This window comes from Battus philenor, unplaced genomic scaffold (genome assembly GCF_028537555.1).
Source record: "Battus philenor isolate CCGP_79_NKW_IND1 unplaced genomic scaffold, ilBatPhil1.0.hap1 SCAF_5, whole genome shotgun sequence".
NCBI lineage: Eukaryota > Metazoa > Arthropoda > Insecta > Lepidoptera > Papilionidae > Battus > Battus philenor.
The window spans coordinates 5477187-5498665 of NW_027181715.1; the positions used below are offsets into that span (position 1 = coordinate 5477187).

The 21479-nt window shown below is 31.9% G+C and overlaps 1 protein-coding gene across 1 annotated transcript in view; it reads right to left on the reverse strand.

Annotated features, from left to right (window-relative positions):
* Positions 1 to 394: 394 nt before the first annotated feature.
* The window catches only part of LOC137929570 (uncharacterized), a 35270-nt gene continuing 14185 nt past the window's right edge, over positions 395 to 21479 (reverse strand). The window contains exons 2-6 of the mRNA XM_068772582.1: positions 9583 to 9704; positions 8198 to 8332; positions 5257 to 5410; positions 3891 to 4105; positions 395 to 3304 (exon numbers count right to left, since the gene is read on the reverse strand). Of these exons, the coding sequence (XP_068628683.1) occupies positions 2954 to 3304; positions 3891 to 4105; positions 5257 to 5410; positions 8198 to 8332; positions 9583 to 9704 (977 nt within the window). The 3' untranslated portion in view covers positions 395 to 2953. The remainder of the gene's footprint in view (positions 3305 to 3890; positions 4106 to 5256; positions 5411 to 8197; positions 8333 to 9582; positions 9705 to 21479) is intronic.

The window sequence follows — 21479 nt, forward strand, 5'->3', positions numbered from 1 at the left end:
TTAGCCACGTTAAGAAAGATGGCTCTCGTGATGGATGGAATTTGTTTAGCGAGAAATGTTTTGACATGCTATACTATTCGGGAAATATTCTTTTCCTATATTCCATAGCATGTTTTTGCGACAGTATTTAATTTAAGGATACCATCTCCTGTTTGTCAAATATCCTATAAAACATTCAGTTTTTTTCTTAGAAAGACTTTATTAAGTAGAACGCTAAAGGGCAGAGAGAAAATTTTAATTTGAGAATATTGTTTAAATATATTTTAATCATAAATAGTGATTCTCGTTAGTTTTAAAACAATCCCTTTTATTGCTAATATTGCCTAAAACTACATTGTAAATAGTCGTAGGTGGGGTATTCGTAAGATGGCAGGTAAAACAAACAAAAGGGGTTTGAAGACATTTATTTAATTTTACATCAATCGCAGTTTTGTCATATTTGGAAAGTAACAACATCTTATTATATTTGACAGAGGTATCATACGGTTGTTGAATAATAATACTTGACATGAATCACTCTGTGATGGTTTTATAGAGCTTGAACTGAGAACAGTTATGAATAAAGTCATTGTCTTTTTGACAGAAATTTATTTAATAAAAAAAATGTCAACTAAGTCATCCGAGAAATAATTTTTAATCTCTAAAAAATAGTTAAGTACATGATATCGTTATGACAATCAAATAATCTTTGGAAGTTTTAACAGAATAGATCTAACTGGATTTAATACGTGTATAAATGTTACAAAAAAATTTCTTTGTAAAAATTTAAAAACAATCCATTTCATAGTAAATAGTTTCGATGTTCGAACACATTGTCGTATACTTAAGTACAAATACTATAAATTGAGCTACAAAATTATCACACGATTTACTTAATATACGCAATAAGTAGTCGTGAAGATGGGACGCTATAATAAATAAAAATTAATTTGTTTAAACTACAACCTAGTAATATAAAATGCAGAAGCAAGAACACAAGGCTTAAAGTAGTAAAGTATATTTAAGTAACAAGCTGAATAAAATAATTTGCAAGTAAACTCACGCCGCTAATTGCTATTTCACCTAAAATATTGAACATCCAATATAAGACAAAAAAATATAATTAAGTGCTATAAAAATTGCCCTAAGCAAATTCTTTACTAAAATACATTTAGCTTCACATTATACGCCGTGAAATGCCAATTCGGAATGATAGTTTTAATGTCACGTGTCAATCTTATATAATATTTTATTTTTCTTGTTTGTAGAAAAGATTGTATTCGCCAGAAACAATTAATACAGAAAAAAAGCCAAATAATTACAGACGATCACAACGAACTAAAGATGCGTTTATACAGGTGCAAAAAGTCAGATTTCATCTATCGTTTGCATATTTTTTTTATTTGTAATAAACCTGTGGATAGCATCACTTGCATTGATTTCCTGTAACTTGATGTGTTGCTAAGATAAGTTATATTTCACAGATACAAAAATATTGGGGTGATATTTGCATCAACCAATTGGACAATGACAAAAAATGAATAAATTCACAACTTATTACATGCACACCTATTAATAAATGATGATCTTGAAGGTACCATGTGAAACACAACTTTTAAAAAATAGCCGCATATAAACGCATCTTTGAATTTCTTTACAGCTATGGGCGCTCACTTTTATCTGTTTAAAATGATTATAGAAGTGCGGTTAAAATGTGCTCTTTCCGGCAAAAGTACATACTATAGTTTGTGCGCAAACGCTGATCATTGCCTAAAGTATGTAAACGGTGAAACGTAGGGAGAACACAATTGGCGTACTAAATACGTACACGAGATATTAAAAAAACACTACTACTGGACGTTTGTCTATCTTCCGTCGTCCCGCCCCTCGCATACCTCAGAAGGTGACTTGGCGCGCAATATAGGCTGTGAGAGAGCAAAACCAGTATCAATACTTTTATAAAATGCATTAATGTTAAACACTCGGTCTATACCAAAATTATACAACTTTAAAACTTAATCCCTTTATGTCACTTCAATGAATGACTGTACTTTTTACTGTGTAAATATTAAATGTGTAATATTTCTTTAAATATTTGCATTTGTCGTGTGATGTAAGTACATATTATAATTTAAAATTGCAATGTAGTAAATACGGTAATATATTATTTAAAGTGTATGAACAAAACAAATAGGATTTGGTTTGATTCACTTGTACTTATGTAAGTGGGTGTATTATTATTGCAAAATATTTATTATTAAATCACTTTAAAAGAAATACTCATTCTTATAACGTCTTTTCATTTCATAAATGGTTCCAAATTAAAAAAAAAGTTATATTCGCGAAGCTTCTACTTTAAAACTGACAGAAGTTATGTTGAAAAATAGCGATTATCGTTGTGTTAACAAAAAATTATTGTAATATACTGTGCAATACCTGGCAATAAATATGGCACATCGACGTTTGGAAAGCGACAATCGGCTAATTTCGGCTTCATAGAGCGTTATCTCTGTCGCACGATTGACAAAACGTCACATAGGTAGTGTGGGACAGAGATAATGCTCTATGAAGCCAAAATTAGCCGATTGTTTATTTCCAAAGGTTTAAGTTGCAATATTTATCGCCAGGTACTGTAATTTATTTTTATTACAAATTAGTTACTATTTTACTCTTGGAATATGAACTATTGTATTTTGTTTGAAAGTGATACTTGACGGATTTCTTTCGCGACATTTTCTTTGTGTACAGTGCAGTATGTAAATAAAATGAATCGTGATGAACAAAGTGAAAAAAAAAACTATATATATTCAGTGCTAATTAGAATTCCCGTCAAATATTTTACAAAAATTTTCGTGTTCAGACATATCATGTGCCAGTTTCAAAATATGTAATCAAATGCCAATCGTCAAGGTGCGGTATGTCGTCGAGAAAGAGGAGAATGCGCGAACTCTTTGTTTCCGTGTTCGCGTGCTAGTCACGCATAGGTCTCTCTGAAACGTTTGTGCAGATGATGAGCGGCGTTCAGTAGACGGTGATGCAGCGTAAGATGTGTGTGCGGGGTGAACACTGGCGGTGGAGGAGCTGGTGCTAATATAGGCAATTGCGGCAACTTGGGCAAAGTCGCGTCGTTGTCCGGGTGACAAAAGAAAGCGACGCAGTGACGTGCTCGAGCACGGGCATATGCTCCGGATGGTACAACGACTCGGTGCATCAAAGCTGGCAGGATGTTCGTCGTCCATGAAGCCAGTAGCTCGCCAGTTTGGACCAAAATCGCCCCAGGCAAATGTCCCACAGCTTGCCACTTTTCACTTCCGTTCAGCTTCACCTGTAAATAAAAAGGTATTGTTAGCTTCCATGGTTTTGAGTCAAGTAACGAGTGTATGTCACAAATACTGCTAGTTGTAAATGAGATTAATAGTTGTATGAATTAAATGTAGCGTATTTCATATTATTTTTAGTGACTTCATTCAATAGTCTTAAATGAAATAATTATTCAATGATTTGATGTACTTTTGGTATAGACATAGAAATAAATTTAACCAGTGTAATCAGTAGGCGGAAGAGGTCAATCAAATATTACACATGTACTACATAATTTTGTGAGAAATCCTTATTGTTTGTATTCTCTCCAGCAGAACATCCGTGCATGTAATCTATAAAAAATACCAAACGACGTTCTCGCTGTAATTTTTAAATTGTCTACCTAACTGAATTCCGTCCTAATGTCTAGTTTTCTACTGAAATAAATTAGACTAATATCCTTCTCACTTATTTGTTTTGTTAATTTTTTAGGTAATTTTTAATTTGTGTTTATACTGTTTGCTTATGTGATATTTGTTATAAATTAGTGTGTAATCGAAGTTATTTAATAAAATAATCCAGAATACAGGTTATTTGATAAAAAAAAATACCTCGAGGCCTCCATCGGAGTCTTGAGCGAGCAGCGTAAAAGTGCACCTATCAGCGTGGGCGCCACAGCGGGTATAGGCCGGGTTGCGCGTGTCTTCTCGCGGTCCGTCGTCGGGCGGTACCGGCGGGTAGTACAACAACCGCATACTCGACTCGTTGACCCCGTCGCTGCGCAGCATGCCCGCGTGGCAGCCCAGTAGCGTTGCCGGTGGCAGACCTGTCACAATTAAAAAATTCATAAGTATTTATTGTATTGTCATAAACCAATATTATTATTTCGGCAGTGACACATGGTAACTCACTTCAGACCTCATTGGCGTGCTGACAGTCACTCAACGAGTAGTGAAGAGCGAAGGCTCATGCTGTTCGGCGAATCCTCCACAATGACTTGTCGCATGGAAGGCCCAAAAGGGGGCAATCTATTTGAATATGTCTTCTAAGGCCGAATCTCGGTATGATAGGTTGCTTTTATCGAAGCGTAAATAATATAAAACTATTAGTGATTGTGTTTTTTATCATCGTTCATGTAAAGATAGGTACTATGCCAGTATTTTATAAACCCAACATGTTTTTTTAATAATTATATTTTTAAAGCGTGTGACTGTTCGGAAATAACATTAAACTATGAATTCACAAATGTTTGGTTGAAAATCTTACTAACAGTCAATTACAGAAATATTACCATACAACAAACATTGATTTCGAAGAAAAACTAAATTGCGTCGGAGTTAAAGGTAATCAGTATATCGTATATTCGAATTATATAAAGTGAGTCATACTGGCGATTTGCAACTGTACAAAGTTGAATGGCAATGAGTCATATGACTTTTTAAAATGATTTATTATATTTTTTTAATGTATAAATATGTTATTGTTTATACAGGTAAGTAAACAGTTTTAGTACACTTCATCATTTAATTTTTATTTGAATGTTATTGAATCGTAATAAATGATTACTATTGACTACTAGTTTTTTCAAGTGTAATAAATACTCACAGACGCCATTATTGTTTTTGGACAAGATTTATGAAATTGCGCGCTTAGAGTAACCGAAATCTTTGACTATAAGTCAAGATCTTTACTTATTGGGATACTATTTCTCTACTATTCATCATAGGACATCCACTGCTAGACTAAATACACCCACCACGCATTCCTAACAGGAGTTGGAAGCGCCCTGCATCCAACTTTACGACTTTAACAAGGTTTGTCCTACTTTTAGATCACGTCTTAGGCTCCACTCTAGAACCTTAAGGGTCCTGCGGCTAATTTTTCTGCGCGCATGGCCTGCATAATGCCGCTTTAACTTACCAATATTTATTACATAACTCTTATTAGTTTTCTTAAAAAAATATATAGATATCTTACCGAAGGCATAAGCGAGCGCCTGGAGGAGGACACGGGAGAGATTAGTTAGGTCGTGAGCCAATGGTACAGCGTGCTGCGGAAACTCCGGTACTTCCTCTTGCGCTGGGAACGCCGCCGCCGATAAGGATGTTATATTGTACGAGTGACGCAACTCCTGGGAACATACACACGTTTTTTTGTTAGTACAGATAGTACGAGAATATCCAGTTTTACATTCATTCAATTAGTATTGCAATATATTAATAAATAAAGCCTTCATCAGCAGGCCTTACAGTTATTGAACATGAAGGTAAAAAAACCTTAAAGGGGTGTATGCATAGCTTATTGGTCACCAAAAACCTTTACAGCTTTTATAAATCCACCCTGTATAAAGTGATCATTTTGAACTATATAAAACGTTTTTTTTGTTCTTTTGAAAAGTGACAGGTCAATATCTTCTGGCAGCACAAAGTCTGCAGGAACAGACGGTAAATACATATACAACAAATCAGCTATACATTCAATAAACCTGAGTAAAAGACCAGTTTTATAATTTAGAACTACATATCTAAATATACTGTGTTTGTAGTACAGAGTAAACACCAGGAAATGCACATTTTATCTCACTGGTTAGCAGACCTAAGAAATGATAATAATGAGCTAAGAACGTGTTTACATGCATTTGTCATATGCATGATATGGGTGTGTTCTCTTGCTTTTATGATAACATTCCTGTTTACTCTACATCTTGGGGTGATTTAGACTGATTTTGGTTTAGTCTGTGTTTTGACGTGTTATTGCATTTATGTTTAGTCTCGGACTTCGTGTGTATATCAGACAACAATGGAAAGTAAACACAACAATAAAAAGATCGGCACAAAATGTTTCGAGAACGAAGTGAAAGATGATATAAAATACGTAAATTATTACATGTACACTTATGATAAAATATCATTGCATGTAAACGCGTCTTTAAATCTCTTTACAATTGTTGACGCCTATTACGCACATATGTGGCTTTCACTTGCAAATTCGCGTTAGTAAGATAGTTATATTAACTCAGTTAAGGCATAACGTACATTTTCTTTTGTAACGGATGCTAATTGCATTGGCAAGTATACATCCATACTCTCTCTCTTATAGATACATACTATACAAGATATACAGAAATTGTATATCTATTACACGGTACAAAATTTAATGCCTATTCTTTTGAAGGTATAGTAGAGATTTTTCTGCAGAATGATTTTATGATGATGTAAAAGCTTTAATGGGGTGAAGAGCTTTTGCAAAGCATTTCTTTTAACTAATGTATGGTTACTCAATCAAATGAAAAATCGATGATTTCATAAATAATGTAGTAGAATAAAGAGTTTTCGAAATTCAAACTTCTACGTTATTCAAATAGTTATTGTATGAAATTCAAAATTAATTAATTTTTACAATCTCTCTCTAAAGTATGTTTACTGCCAAAAGTTATTGAATTGGCATATTCCACTAGTTTCAGAGTGATGACTTTATAAAGTATGATCGAAAATAGATGGAGAAGCGTTTTGCTGATAAAAACCAATCTCCTTGTATACATATTTTTTGTATTTAATGAATAACATGGCTGAATCTAACAGCCAAATTCATTTAAATAAACAAAGTATTGTAAAATAAAATTTTCTTTACTATTGAATTAAATTAATATTTAAACACGAAATATATGGTATAATTATATAACCTGGTTTGAAAACTAGTATTTAGAAACTAGATATACCAAGACAACTGGTTTCACGGAAATGTCAACGTGATATTGGCTAGAACTAGACTTGGAGGGCCTGTTTGTGAAATCTATTCTAATTTTACTGATTACTTATTCAAATGAGAAATTTCTAGTTGTTTTTGTAATAACTATAAATAAACTATATATAATTATAAATATAACCACTTATTTAAAAGATAGATTAACGTTAATTTCGTTTTGAAAGATTAGACTTTGTGTTATTAAAAGCGAATTTATAATAACGCTAGAAGTTTTCTATAAAACTAGAGACTGATGTTTCGTTCAACAAAATTTTAATTGCTATGACATAGATGTAAGGAAAACAGTATGAATATAGTAATTACTGTATTTTTATTAGGAAGTTTGGAACAGCAGGAGCGCTTTTTAAAGAAAATACGGAGATTTTTTTTAATTCGGTCGTAATCTAGACTGTTGTCTTTAGCTAAATCCGGTGGCTTGAAGTGGTAGACCACGATTTGTGCTTAGTCAATATCTCTCTCGTTAATATAACTTGCCACGAGGTCTTATTCGGCAACCTGATCGTTACATTATTATATGCAGTATTATTGGATTCGGAAACCGATAATATGTATTGATTTGCAGTATGAATATTTAAGTGTTTTGATGACTGATAATTAAAGTAACCTTCATTTCGTTTTAAATTAAAGTAACCTTAGTATGAGATATTGTATAGCTAAAATTATAAATTGTATTTGCATTATACGCGATAATTCAAAATTTTAATATACTTTAATATTATCGAATTCATATAATTATTTCTATGACGAAATTGCTGTACAACTGTATCTATTTGTAATAATAGTGCTCTTGTTTATATTATGTGTTTGATAATAATACTTTTTAACGGTAAATGGTAATTTAAAATAACTCTGTATTCACTTCACTCTGTGTTTGGCACTAATCGGTATAACATTACTCCTGAGGATGCCCCGTGGAGGGGTGAAACACGTGTTGAGTGATTTAACGGTGGTAGTTGGGTAATTCGCATTGTCTGCCGCATGCGCATTTATCAGCGGGCTAGCGGGCGGTGCACTTTATTGCACGACTATTGTTGCATGGCGGAAGTAGCTATATATTGGTCCTTTTCTTACTTAAAATATATAGATATAGACATTGAAGTTTGCACTGGAAATCTTTGCATACATTGCCGTATTTTGGGATGATATAGCGTACCTTTTTAGTGCTATCGAACTGCTCCATTCCCGGTCGTACGTAGCCGTGATTGCTAACGGGATTACGTAGATACTGCGCCTGACAGCCTTCTGGCAACGCGCAGAAGTTGTCCAAGTCCGCATACACAGCTTTCAACTGCAAATTTTATGTCAAAATTAAGATATAGTACTTAGTGAAATATTTATCTATAATAATTTTAGCCATTCACGACTTGGCATAGGCTCTCAATAGATTTTCATTAGGACTGATTTGAAGCAACCACTGTCTGAAACCAGCGTCGCCAAACAGCCTTTTCAAGGTTCAGCTTGTGGATGGTCTTATATATATATATATATGTATATATATATTAATAAACATATGTGATTTCGACTTATGTACTGACTAATTAAGGATTAGATTCTAAAAAATGGTAAATATCCCATTTCCCGATTATAGTCAGCTAAAAACGGGTTTTACGAAATTCCACGTGACGTATGCCGCTTCTAATCGGTCCTATTAGAAACCTGTGGAAGAGGAGGATTTCTTCGTTTTTTTTTTTAAATAAATTGAATAAATTTTTCATTTAGAATAGAGTAGAACTATTAAGAGGTGGTTGTTTTAGATAGCGAGTAGTTATAATATGAAAGTTTATTTTTCATTACATGTGAATACCGTATCAGCAAATACATACAAAGTTTTTAGCTGATTAAAGATTGCTTTTAGATTCAAACTTTTCTTGTTATAGAAACATGTAAAGTGAATTGTGTTAATTCATTATGAAAAGCAGAGACATTATATTCTATTAACATTTACGATACTCATTTTAAAAATTATTCTTTGAAGGTAAATTGTCAGTTTAATACATAAATATATCAAATTGTTAAAAATAAAAGTCATCATGATCGTTCGTTTTGGCACAAAACCCGTTTGACTTTAGTGTCGTAAATTCGATAGAGGCTTATTAAAATGCCATAATATAAAGCTTATCAATTGTATTTGTTAGGTACATACAATTTTAATACAACTATCGTTAGCGCTGTACCGCGCCTTAAGAAAGGACCAAGGGGCCCTGGTAACAGGAGTATAGGCGCCGCCACCGCAAGCGTTGACGGCGGACTGACGGAACGAAGCAGACGTACCTCTCCCTCTCCCCACATATCCATTCGCATACCTAAGGCACGGTACAGCTGTTTCGGTAAACTATAAATCCATTGATTTTTACTACAGTAAAAAAAATCATATACACCTAACTTAAGATATTGAATCACGAAACCAATGGACGTCAGATTTTGTAACTTTCTTTTTTCTAATGAGTCATGTGGAATGACGAATAAATATGTGTTTAATCACAGATATTATACAGATAAACTATAAACTACTTACTCAAAATGAAAAAAAAAACTTACTTTCTCTTCAGCAATTCCATGGTTGACAAGCATAGCAAGACCTTTACCACTTAGAGCAGCAAATAACTGTTGACCGATGCGTCGCACCACAGATTTCATAGGACATCCATCAGTACCTGCAACTGAACAAAAATTTTAAATGAATCTCCACAATAAACTATTAAAAACATGTTTAATATTTCAAAACAACTTAGATAAGAGAAATAAAATATATTTCTTAAATGTATGTCACCTTAAAGCAATATTTAATTTTAAATTTACTCGGTCAATAGCAATAGGAAAAAACATAGTCTTTGTTATAAAACAATTAACGATGTTTGATATAATCATAAAACGTAGTATGTGTAATTTAATATTACCTGTCCTATCTAGCTTCGCCAACTTAATCAACTAGCTCAACCCTCTTTGAGGGTGGAATTTTGTAAAATCCGTTCTTAGTTGACCTTTAGTCAGGGAAAATAATTTCCTTAAAAAAATTCAAGTATAATTAGCCGGTTTTCTATTTAATAATGGGACTAAAATACTAGATTAAAAATACTAGATAGAAAAAAATACTATTTTTTATTTAATTATTTGTCATGACAAAGAAAATAAAATTAAATCAAATGAGATGGGCAAAAGATGAAGTACAAATGGAGGTCTAACAGCAGAGAGTAATTTCTTCCAAACATTATTACAGTATGAATTAAAAGAGAAAACTCAACGAAGGCATATTTTAGAATTTACGTATGAATTTGTCAATAATCAGCGAAAGCCTTGGCGGCTATATGGAGCATTTATAGGTAATAAAACTTATCTAACAAATACAATTTATAATCTGTTACCGTAATCCGCAAAAAAATAAATATTGGGAACAGATGTGTGATACACAAGGTGGTCTTGAATTATGATTCAAGATCAAGACATCTTATATGTTAATACGTTTTGCGTCATACAAAACAATACGCATCTGCGTATCAGTTTATACTATATATTTATTGTTTTGACCAGCAGAAGGTTAATCGTGTTTTTATAGTTCTACATATTTATTTTAAAATTTCCAGCAATAGATTAAATTTAAATATGCGTAGTATCCAGTATACTACGCATATTTAAATTCTGATGTACCACTTAGCTAAGCAGTACAAAACATTCATAAGAGCATTTAATAAAATATTTGTACTATAATTATGACGAAAATAAATGAAGGAAATAACTGAAATTATTATACATATATTGAAGTTGACGTTGTCCATAAAGTTTTTTATGTGGATATTAATGGAATAAACAAATTTAGATAATAAACAAATAATACCTATTTTATAACATTAATTACTTATTTTTTATACGGAAATTAAATATTAATTGTTTTGTAGCTGTACCGAAAAATTAAATTGTTAAGTAAATAAATTTTATACATAAGTTGTGCTATCTTACAATTGTTATTTTGAAAGTGAACAGTGATGTAATATTTATAAAGTTAGTGCTTCAGAATCCGTCGCATGAATAAGTTACATAACATTCCATAACTTACAGTGTGATCGTCTTTTACAAAGGGTCCTATATTAAACGATATTGTTCTTAATTTTCTCACAATAAAGTCTTTATTGACTTGATTGATTGTTACATGTGTTTCAATGGGCGAGCAAGTACAAACACATGAATAAAATATGTAATCCGTATACATGCACGCTCGGAGTTAGCTGAAGGTCTGGCCGTGACACGGTTCTCTTCTCTGTGACACAAATGTATTCTGCCGGTACCCGCAAGTAGTTTCAAAACTTTTTCATTGCTTTGCAACTTGCACAAGGTTGAAGTGCACGTAATGTAAGATACATCAGATGCCTGCATAGCCGATTAACATAACAATTACTTAGTAAGTGTTGCTAGGAATTACCTAGAAACCTAAATGAATGTGTGCTAGTCTTGCTTAAGACACATTTCTCTTTATCAGGTCACATGTTGTCGCAAGTTTTATCACGTTATTTTCCGCATCATGGAGATAGCTTAGTTGTATGAAATAATTTGATTTCCGGTAAACAGTTTAGAAATGACAAACTATTTTGAAGGATAATAAATCACAGTAAGTAAATTCTTTAATTGGTGAGGCTTTTGTGAGTCTCTGTTATAATGGTAGACTAGAAATTAAGTGATATTTAACTATTGTGTTTTATAAAAAATGTGGTAACCCAGCGGTACAGGAACGAGACTTGCAATCGTAGATCGCGGGTACGATTCCGGGGATACATAATTATGTAGGTTTGCTATTGCTCACAAATTAGTTTCCAAAGAATGGGCAGCAGCGTTGTCTATGTACCATAATATTACAATGCAGTTGCAAATAGGCATGCCAAGTGTTGCGATTATAGTATATCCAGTCATAGATGTCTTTGGAGAAGACCTGTGCCTTGTAGTGGGCGCCTATGGGCTGAAACGACAAGAAAACAACGCACCATTACAACACTAAAGTTACAAAATTTATAAAAAAGAATTATGCATTAGGTCGTCTTTTATGTCGTCGAATTTTGATCTGTACTTGCGGTAAAAAGAAATTTAATTAGCTTTAAAGTAATTTTGTAAATTCCATTTACTCTATAAAAAAAAAAAAACTCGACGTAAATGCAAGTTGAAAGTTAACACTGAACAGAACGCCTGCCTTTTGCCGTTCACTTTCGTCGACGTATTCATTAAGCTAAGGCCACATTCGAAAATTTGGTTGTCAATTCCGTATATAAAATACATTAGATATTTTAAAATATTTACTATTAAAAGTACAATTATTTTACGCTTAACAATAACTAAGCATCAGATGTATTTTTAAAAGTATTTTTTAAAATACCTTAAAAATCATCATGTAAAACAACCTTTAAAAATTACATTAGAATTTTAACGTTTATAAGACTTTGGCCATTGTCTAACAAGACATTCGAAATTAAAATTTATGACACTTTTATTATAATCAAAATATATATTTAAAAAGAGAAATAGATGTCTTTATTTTTAATAAAGTAGAGTTGATGCCTTTGCTTATAATGGAAAGCGCTTTTGTACAGAAACAAATTAAGATAATTATATAGGAACAATTGCTATAGCGAGTCAGAGTACTACAACTACTTAAAAATCGGACCAAAATTAGTTGCCATTGTTAATTCATGTAAGTTATTGAAGCCGCCTCCTTATTTTTATCTTCATATGATTTAACTTCACATCAAATTATCACACAAAAGTTCTTGACAGTTTTTTTATTTAATTTAATTTCTGAATTTTGTCTGGGATCCTTTTATATAATGGTATATATTGAAAAGTTTACTGACTCGATGAGGTCTTTTGCTGTTTATGAGTACCTAGAACCAAATTTCCGAACTATCCGAAATATCTGAACTCTGCTTAAGACAAAGAACAAAGAAAGAACTTTCACATGTGGGTTAGTGAAACCCCATCTAAACAATATTCATTTTAAAGCATTATGAAATTATAAATAAAATAATCATGCGTAATAGTCTTTTTGCGTCTAATATTTTGATATATACAATGACTTAATCCATTAGCCTAATTTCTATATTTATGACGCCCTTAAACTACAACACAGATTAGCATTATGATCATTTGAATTTATAAACACAATTCTTATAATTACATAATTGGAAATCCAGATAGACCTTTCATTATATAAAAAATAAATTACCTCGCTGTCAAGGAGAAAAATAAAATGAAAGAAGTGATTGTCAAGCAACCAATAAAATAAATATTATAACATACATTTCATCTCAGTCGTAATAAAAAATTTAGATATATTCTTAAGGAATGTTGGTTTTACTGAAACAGTTTATATTTAATCAAACGAATAATGTATCAATAGTATTTTACGGCGCCGAACGGTACCAATTGCAATGCTTGTTTTCATTATAAAATGACAAATTTTTCCGTTGATTAAATAAATATGTTGTACGTATATGGCCGTGGCGCCTGCATTCTTGTAAATGTGTCACAAACATGCATCGTTTATGTCTTTAGCATTGGTTATTCTACAATCGATGTTTTATATGTATCGCATTAAACAGACCACAACAATGTTAATAAAATAAATGACCCATATTTAATTTGGCACGTTGAGAATATTAATCTTTTATGAACACAATCTTTTTGACTACTCTTTAAATATAAATAAGTGTGTTGTTTCTGTAAATGCGGGAAAATTCAAAAATAGGAAGTATCCATCTATGTACTGACTCATCACGTTATCTCTGGAACCATAAGGTTTAAAGACTTAAAAATTGGTAGGATTATTCCTCTCATCGAGTAGAGACCAGCTAAGATAACAATCATATTTTACCAAACTAGGAGAGTAAGGAACACATAGGGAACTATATTCTTTACGAACGAGTTTAATATAGTCCACTTTCAAATACATTTTTGTAACCAAGTGAAAGGAGCATGAGATTGGTTAAGAATTGTAAAGTTATTTAAAGATGCATTTTTATGCAGTTACTGTTTTATAATGTAGTGCAAGTATCACACATTTGTTTATTTTCTATTTTTTAGCATCGTCTTCTCGTTTGTGTTTTAATTATTTATACCAATATAGGATCATTTACACCTACTACTAGTATAAATAATGAGAAGAATTCCAGAAGAGTCCAATTTTATAAGGAACTAAAATCATATAATGATAAGATCAAATAAGAAACTCAGACGAGTTGACCCACGCTGTAGTCTCAATTTCTTTGTTGCTGCATTTTCCAATGTATTTTGCCACGATTGTCCGAGAAGTCGTTTTATTTAACATGATAACTATAACATAAGCATAAAAAAAATAAACATGTTTTCATAAACACAACTGTATCTTTAATTTTTATTCATTATTCGTTACGGTTTCAATTCAGAACATTGCCGAAATGTAGGACATGGATACAAGATGCCGGCAGCATGTGCTCTAAATTACTTCTATAATTGGATTTAGGACGAGTGAGTGGTCGAATTCGTGGTATTTCATACATGTATCGACATTAAACAGAATACCTTTTTGATATGGAGTAATTAAACATGAGAGCATGATACGGAGAATATTTACATAAAACATACCGCAATTACAATCTATCGCAAACAATTTTACGTCACCATCAAAATTATTGCTGTAGAATGTCCACTGTGAGACATAGGCCTTCAGCGTGTATTTCCAATAAGGCTTGTTGAAAAGGGCCAGTATTCAGCGTTTACCGACGGGCGAACGTTCTGCGCTGCATAATCCGTGGTCTTAGCTTCAAAACCTTTTTTACTTAAGACTTTAACTAGCAACTTTGTTCTGCGTGCTATGTAGTCTGTCCAATGCTACCTCAACTTGTCAATCCACTAGTCTACGTTGGTTACCTTAGCCTGTGGGTCGTCAAACCACCGTGAGCTGGCCAAAATGAGCTTAAACTTTGGACCTCGTTGGCAAACTCTTCATTACTAATTTGATTTAATAACAATTTTACGTTCAAGTCGTAAATATTTTTATATATGTTTTAATCAAGGACTTCAAGAAGCATTTTAGAATAAACGAGTATTTTTGCATTAGTAACGTCACGGTTATAGCTACGCGGATGTGCTTTATAAATTGTTAATTATCTGGCCTCAGTCATGTGTCAAGGAAATATCTTTATTGTTTCTAAAAATGATCTTTAATAGGATAATGTAATATGAAACCATCTAGAAAACATTTGCAATTGCAAATTTTTTAATAAAACTAAAAATTGGAACAGCCGCCATTCTCATTCGTCGCGTTCACATTTTGAATATTATTGATAAGCTAATACCCGTAGCTAGGTTAATAGCACATGGTTGGTTTCTTTCCTGATAACACAGTTCGGCTTTGTTAAAAAAAAACTTAGGTTGTTTATATTAAAAAAGAGGTTATCATATCGTGAATTTTTCTTTGTGTATTTTCGTGTGCAATTGTATTTTTTTAATTTTATTAAAATAGGTAAGTTTTTTATTACGTAGAACAAATTGCACACATAAGCAAACAGTACAAATGAATTAAAAATAAGAAAAAAAAAGTACAATATCGCGGTAATTTATATATGAATAATCTAATCAATTTGGAACAATGCATTAGAAAGTATATACAAAGTTAAAGAATTTGTCAGTATTTCCATTGCATTCGTTTGGTAATTTAAACTTTGAATAAGATTTGCACATTTATTCCCAAAAAAAAAGTAAAAAACAATGACAATGACTAATTCTTTTAAATTAATATTACCATTACAGTCGATAGATGCCCACTGCATATGCCTCCCTAAAACCGATGACCAGTTTTGCGCTGCCCGCATATATGCAATTGTTAATACAAGTGCTATTATTACCTAATTTTAAACATCGTTTGCAAGTTTTTGCAACTCGACACCAGTGTCAAGTAATGCAGTTATGCAATAGGTTTCGTAATAGATTAGTTTAGAATACATTCACCAAATTTGTTACGGTCGATTGCAATTAAATTTTTCATGCTTTGCCCAGCATTGCGAGCTCTTTATATGTACGAGTGTATTAAGAATTACGGAAGAGACTCATTAAAGAAGTAATTAAGTTTTATATACACTTATTACAGTCGTGACTCATTAAGACGATTGTTTGACGTGCATTGTTAAATATTTCGCGTTGCCTGTGATAAATTTTATTTAATTATAGCGTGTTTTAATTATTTTTCAATATAACGTTCTTATGATGAAGATAAAATTTTCAAAACATGTAATAATATTCTTTAAAACATGATACGTTGAAGTCTTGATAAGTTTCTATTGCCTAGTGATTATTTAGTTAAGTATTGATAGTTCAATTTATCTTAGCGCGCGGCGCTATGTGTGCGTTAATGTCAGTACAAACATACCGGTATAGTGACTGTGTGCGTAACCAAAGATTCAGTCCAAGTACCATTGTTTCGTTTTTTTATAAAGTTTATGATTAAATTACAATAGCTTGTATATGAAATTAATATTTCCGATGCAAAATGAGCGCAGTGCCGCACGGTTGCGGAATCAAGACAGAAAGTAAATGTTTGTTTATTTACTCTGTATCACTACGGGATCTTCTTTCGCATCTTTGTCTAGATAGTATCCGGACAACACGATGAGTACATTTTCTTATGCGGACTGCCGAGTCACTGTCACACAATGCCAAGTTGCTTATTTACTAGCACACTCATACATGAAGCCGGGCGCCGAGATGAGTTGTGGTATCTATACACCACATCGGTTATAGCTGCGTTTAAACAAATGTGAGTTCACATTACTGTGCTACGTTTGTAAGAAATTAAAAGAAAAAAAGTAGATGATGTCATTAACTCTCTGAAATTTTATAACCAAATAAAAAATATAATTTAAAAATTAAAAACACTGAGAAAATTCTCATAATAAATAGATACATTACAATAATACATGTGTATAAAAATAGTTACAATATACATCCGATTACAATAAACTAAAACATGTCAATCAATTTGAATTAACATTTATTACTGTTAATCATAATATGTCTGTCTGAAAATAAATAAATAATAATATCATTAAAAAATATCGAATAACTATTTCTATATGATACCATGGCAGAAATCAAATTATTCAATGAATTAAAATAATATTATCAACAGAATAAAAAATACTAAGTAATAATAATATGTCGAATATAAATAAGCTAGCGACGTGCATAACAACTTGTTATTAAATGTTTGTCCCGCTCATCTCGTCGTTTTCTAGGAAAAAATGATGATATAGGTTCTTGAGGTACCAAAACAACATTGTCAGTTTTGTGAACGTTACCTTGAAACTTCTTAAGATGACACGTCTAGTTTATATATATAGAAATATCAATACCTTTCGAATCGAAAAACAGTGTTAGTTGAAATTTATATCTTCAAACATGAACAATATCTAAATGATAATTCGGGTACGATTGAGTAGTCTTCATCGAAAATATATTTGTATATACAGATTGACTAATTAAAGGTGCAAATGCTTTATTTTTTTTGCTATTTTTCGAATCACCCTGTATAAAGTGTTCACTTAGAAATACATAATTTTTCTATTGGAATGCGATAAGCCGACTGTACAATATTTATATTAACAGAAAGTAAGCAATAATTTATTTTAAAAAGTAGGTAGTAAACCGTATTTTGAAAACGCGTTTACTTACTATATATTTAGTACCTTGCCTATTATTGCTAAAACCAATAATCTTTTGGCAGGTTGTACTGTACATTGATTAACAGAAAATGCTTTTACACCTATAACCAATCAGTCTGTGTAGGTTAGCACATTAAACCCTTATTTAATAAAATATTGATTTTAAATTTTAATACATTGCATTAATATTCAAAAAAGTGAATCATTAAATGTCACTTGGGTCACGTGTTTACAGGCTAATATACCGACAGTTAAATAAAATATGTATGTATGTGAACATCGATCTCCTTCAAGTCAGTCTTACGCTGCTATTTTATTCGTTTCAAGCTAATCATTGTTGGTATTGACACAATTTTAATACGAAAATATTAATGCCCACGTATCTAAAAGGAATATGTTTTAGATGCTTTAATTGGAATAGTTGGAATTTATTCCGTAAAATAATCGTTAGAAAAATTTATTTGAAACAATTTTTAGTATCTTTATATAAAAAAATAACATTCATCATCATCATTTGATTACATACTAAAGGTTTATAACGTGTGTAATTGATATATAATGGCTGAGCGTGGGTCGGCCATTAGAATGCCAGGTGGATCAACGTTAAAAACGAGGCAGGCAAGCACAAAGATGGCTAAGTAGGCTAATAGGTAACACGGAAAGTATTCGCGAAGGTTATGCCGTTACTAAAAGTCGAACTCCATCAATATCACAATCATCACAAATTTAGGTTAACAGCCATATTCTATTCTTGTATATTTGAACACTAGATTTACAAATTGGCTAAACGTTGTTGTTAACGATGTTAAAAGGCTTTTACTGCCTACATCACATTACTTTTGTTGTTTTGCAAATATACATATATGTAAGTAATTTGCTGAGATAAAAATGTAAAATTTTAAGTTCATTTTTTAATTAATTTTATTGTAAAAGTAAAGGAGATTACCTTATAAACCAGTTTAATTGCGACTTTCGTAAATTTTGCAATATTATTCTAAAAGGTATATACGTAAGGAAACTGATAATGATTGTTAAGTTTACTAAATATATATATGTCACCTAATAGGAAGTTCACAGTGTCTTCCCAATGAAGATACGAGACTTACATTGCTAAAACTGTGTAGAAATATTGTAAAACCAAATAAAAAAATGAGTTATGAACAAAATAAAAACTGTAAAACAAAATTTTGTAAAATAAATAAATTGTCAAACTAAGGTATTAGGTGACAGAAGAAACGATTTGGAAATGAGGAAAATGGAATGAAAGGGTAAGACAGACGATATGTGGAAAGTATGTGAAAAATATGTAAAAAAAAATTATTAAACAAAATGAAATGATCTTGCCCTTCCACAAGACAGCGGAATAAGAAGTCTCTAATAAAAAAATAGATACCTAATAGGATCGATTGGAAGCGGTTAGCGTCTTTTTAAGACTTTAACACGATCTGTCCTTGTGGGCCTTAGACTAAACATAGATAAATCTAAAATAATGTTTGTCCATGTCGAGTCCACCCCACACAATCGCAGGATGGGTTCTTAAAACTATTGACTTGTATGTGTGCACTTCAATCGTTCAATATTATTATTCTGTTGGGCGTTCAAGAAACTACGGAAATTCTTCTACTTCAAAACGTCTTAGTGTTTAAAGACAAAGGTCTGCGGCCAATATGTTGGAGAGTATTATTTATGACAGGGAAACGTGTTCTCTTCTCTGGGCTTCATTGAAAAAACCCGTATTCACTCAGCCACTCAGAGGACTATGCTATATTTCTCTATGAGATCGAATCGGAAATGAGGAGTTACCTATTTCGTATTAGTCAAACGAAATAAGCATGTTTCACAATATCAGAGAAATCTCGTCTTGTTAAAATCCTTGTTCAAAAACTTTTACAGAATAAAACAATTTAAAAGCTACTCAACGTTACGCTCAACTAGTCGATAACGAGCGGATTGTTCACATTGTCGCCTGTAAATATTTACTTTGTACTGATTTTACGATAGCACTTTAAACACGTGTTTAAAAACGAGTGCGTTTGACATGCATTTTATTATTCTGCCTTCATCTCTTTGTGTCTATTAGTTTCTCTAGGTTTTTCTAACAGCGTGCCGAGTATGCTCAAGGTTTTATTGCAAATTTAATTCGTGATATATCAAAAAGACATAGACGTGTTAGGTTTGTTTTTTATTAGAATTCAAAGTTTATAAATATTCAATGTTCTCTGTGTGATTTTGTTTTAACACAATATGTGTCTTATCTACGTACGCAGTTTTTAAATCTATTTTAACGTTTTCTGACGAGGTTTGTGTTTTGTTGGGTTACGCACAAAATATGGTGTAATGGTGATATTAATAAATACAGTCGTGATGAAATTCGCGGCCGGCCTAAACTGTAGACAACGTGGGCGGAGCTGTGGTCACAGTCTTGTCGTAATACGCCTACCTTTTCGTAATATTATAGACATTTTTTTTATATAAATTTCATAAAATTGTTTCGGTATATTATAAATCATACCTTATGTATAAGTCACTTGATAAAATTAAGTATGCTTTTATTCATCTGTAATTAATTTATTTTTTGAATAATTTATATAATATAAGGAAACAAAGACCGTGTTAATTGTAGATACAATATCACGGATACGAAGAGAATAATTTATTTTCTCAACGTTATAAATTTTAAAATTGCAACGTTCAATTAATATAATTTTTAATATTGACATAAACTGATAGGAAATTCAAAACTAGTTATTTTTGAGCTTATTTTTTATTTTATGTACGGCAAGGCAACTTATTTGAAATATAAATTCGAGTTAGAAATAAAAGCGATAAAATGATGATGATGCGGTATCTCAATCTGAGTGATGCTTCACGCTACCGTTTGCGTTATTTCAATCCGTAATCACCTAAGAAATTATGTTATGTAAAGGAAATGGAGTTTCGTAAAAGAAGTTAAGAAGTCATAAATTTAATTAATCTTACCGCAAAGCTATTGCGAGTTCAAAGAAACAAAGTAAAGGAAATTTCAACAGCGTGTCATAGCCTAAAAGGATAACTTACAAATCTTTTCCTTGTTAGAACAACCTCGATGCAAATTTTATACAAGTAACGAATGGCGTCCTACATTTTTATCCTTGCCACGTATGTGTGTGGATTTTAACATGACTAATAAAGAAATCATAAACACTAAAAAACCGCATGACGCTGATACCAAATTACAATATGTATCATTATTCTTATATACATTAGTAACAGACAACAACTAACAGACTTTTAAGGCACTAAAAGATGTTAATCATGCGTTATATGATAAGCCGGAGATTTATTAGCAAACTCACAGACACCGGATGAGTTATGATAAGGTTTATTGCTCGAGATTTCTCTGAGATCTCGAATCAGTAATGATATCCGTAGACGGATGAATGTAACAGACTAAATGAAATGTCACATTGCGCGCAGAACAGATGGCCGCTGGAACCTGAAATACATCTGCCTGCAAGGTGAAAAGACTATCTTTTTAAGGTCGCCAGAAGACGCTGGATGTTGGCGGCTTCTTAACGGTCTTATTGGAAATCTCGAGGCGAGGGCTATGCCCAGCGGTGGACTTCCTATGGATAAAATTATTATATACTAGGTTATCTTTTGTGAATATCGGCACTGAAAAAGAAAACTTAATGAAGAGAATCACTAAAACTTGTTCAATATTAACAAGTTGTCTCTGTCATATATATATGTTAATAATAATTTAAATTGACTTGTATAATA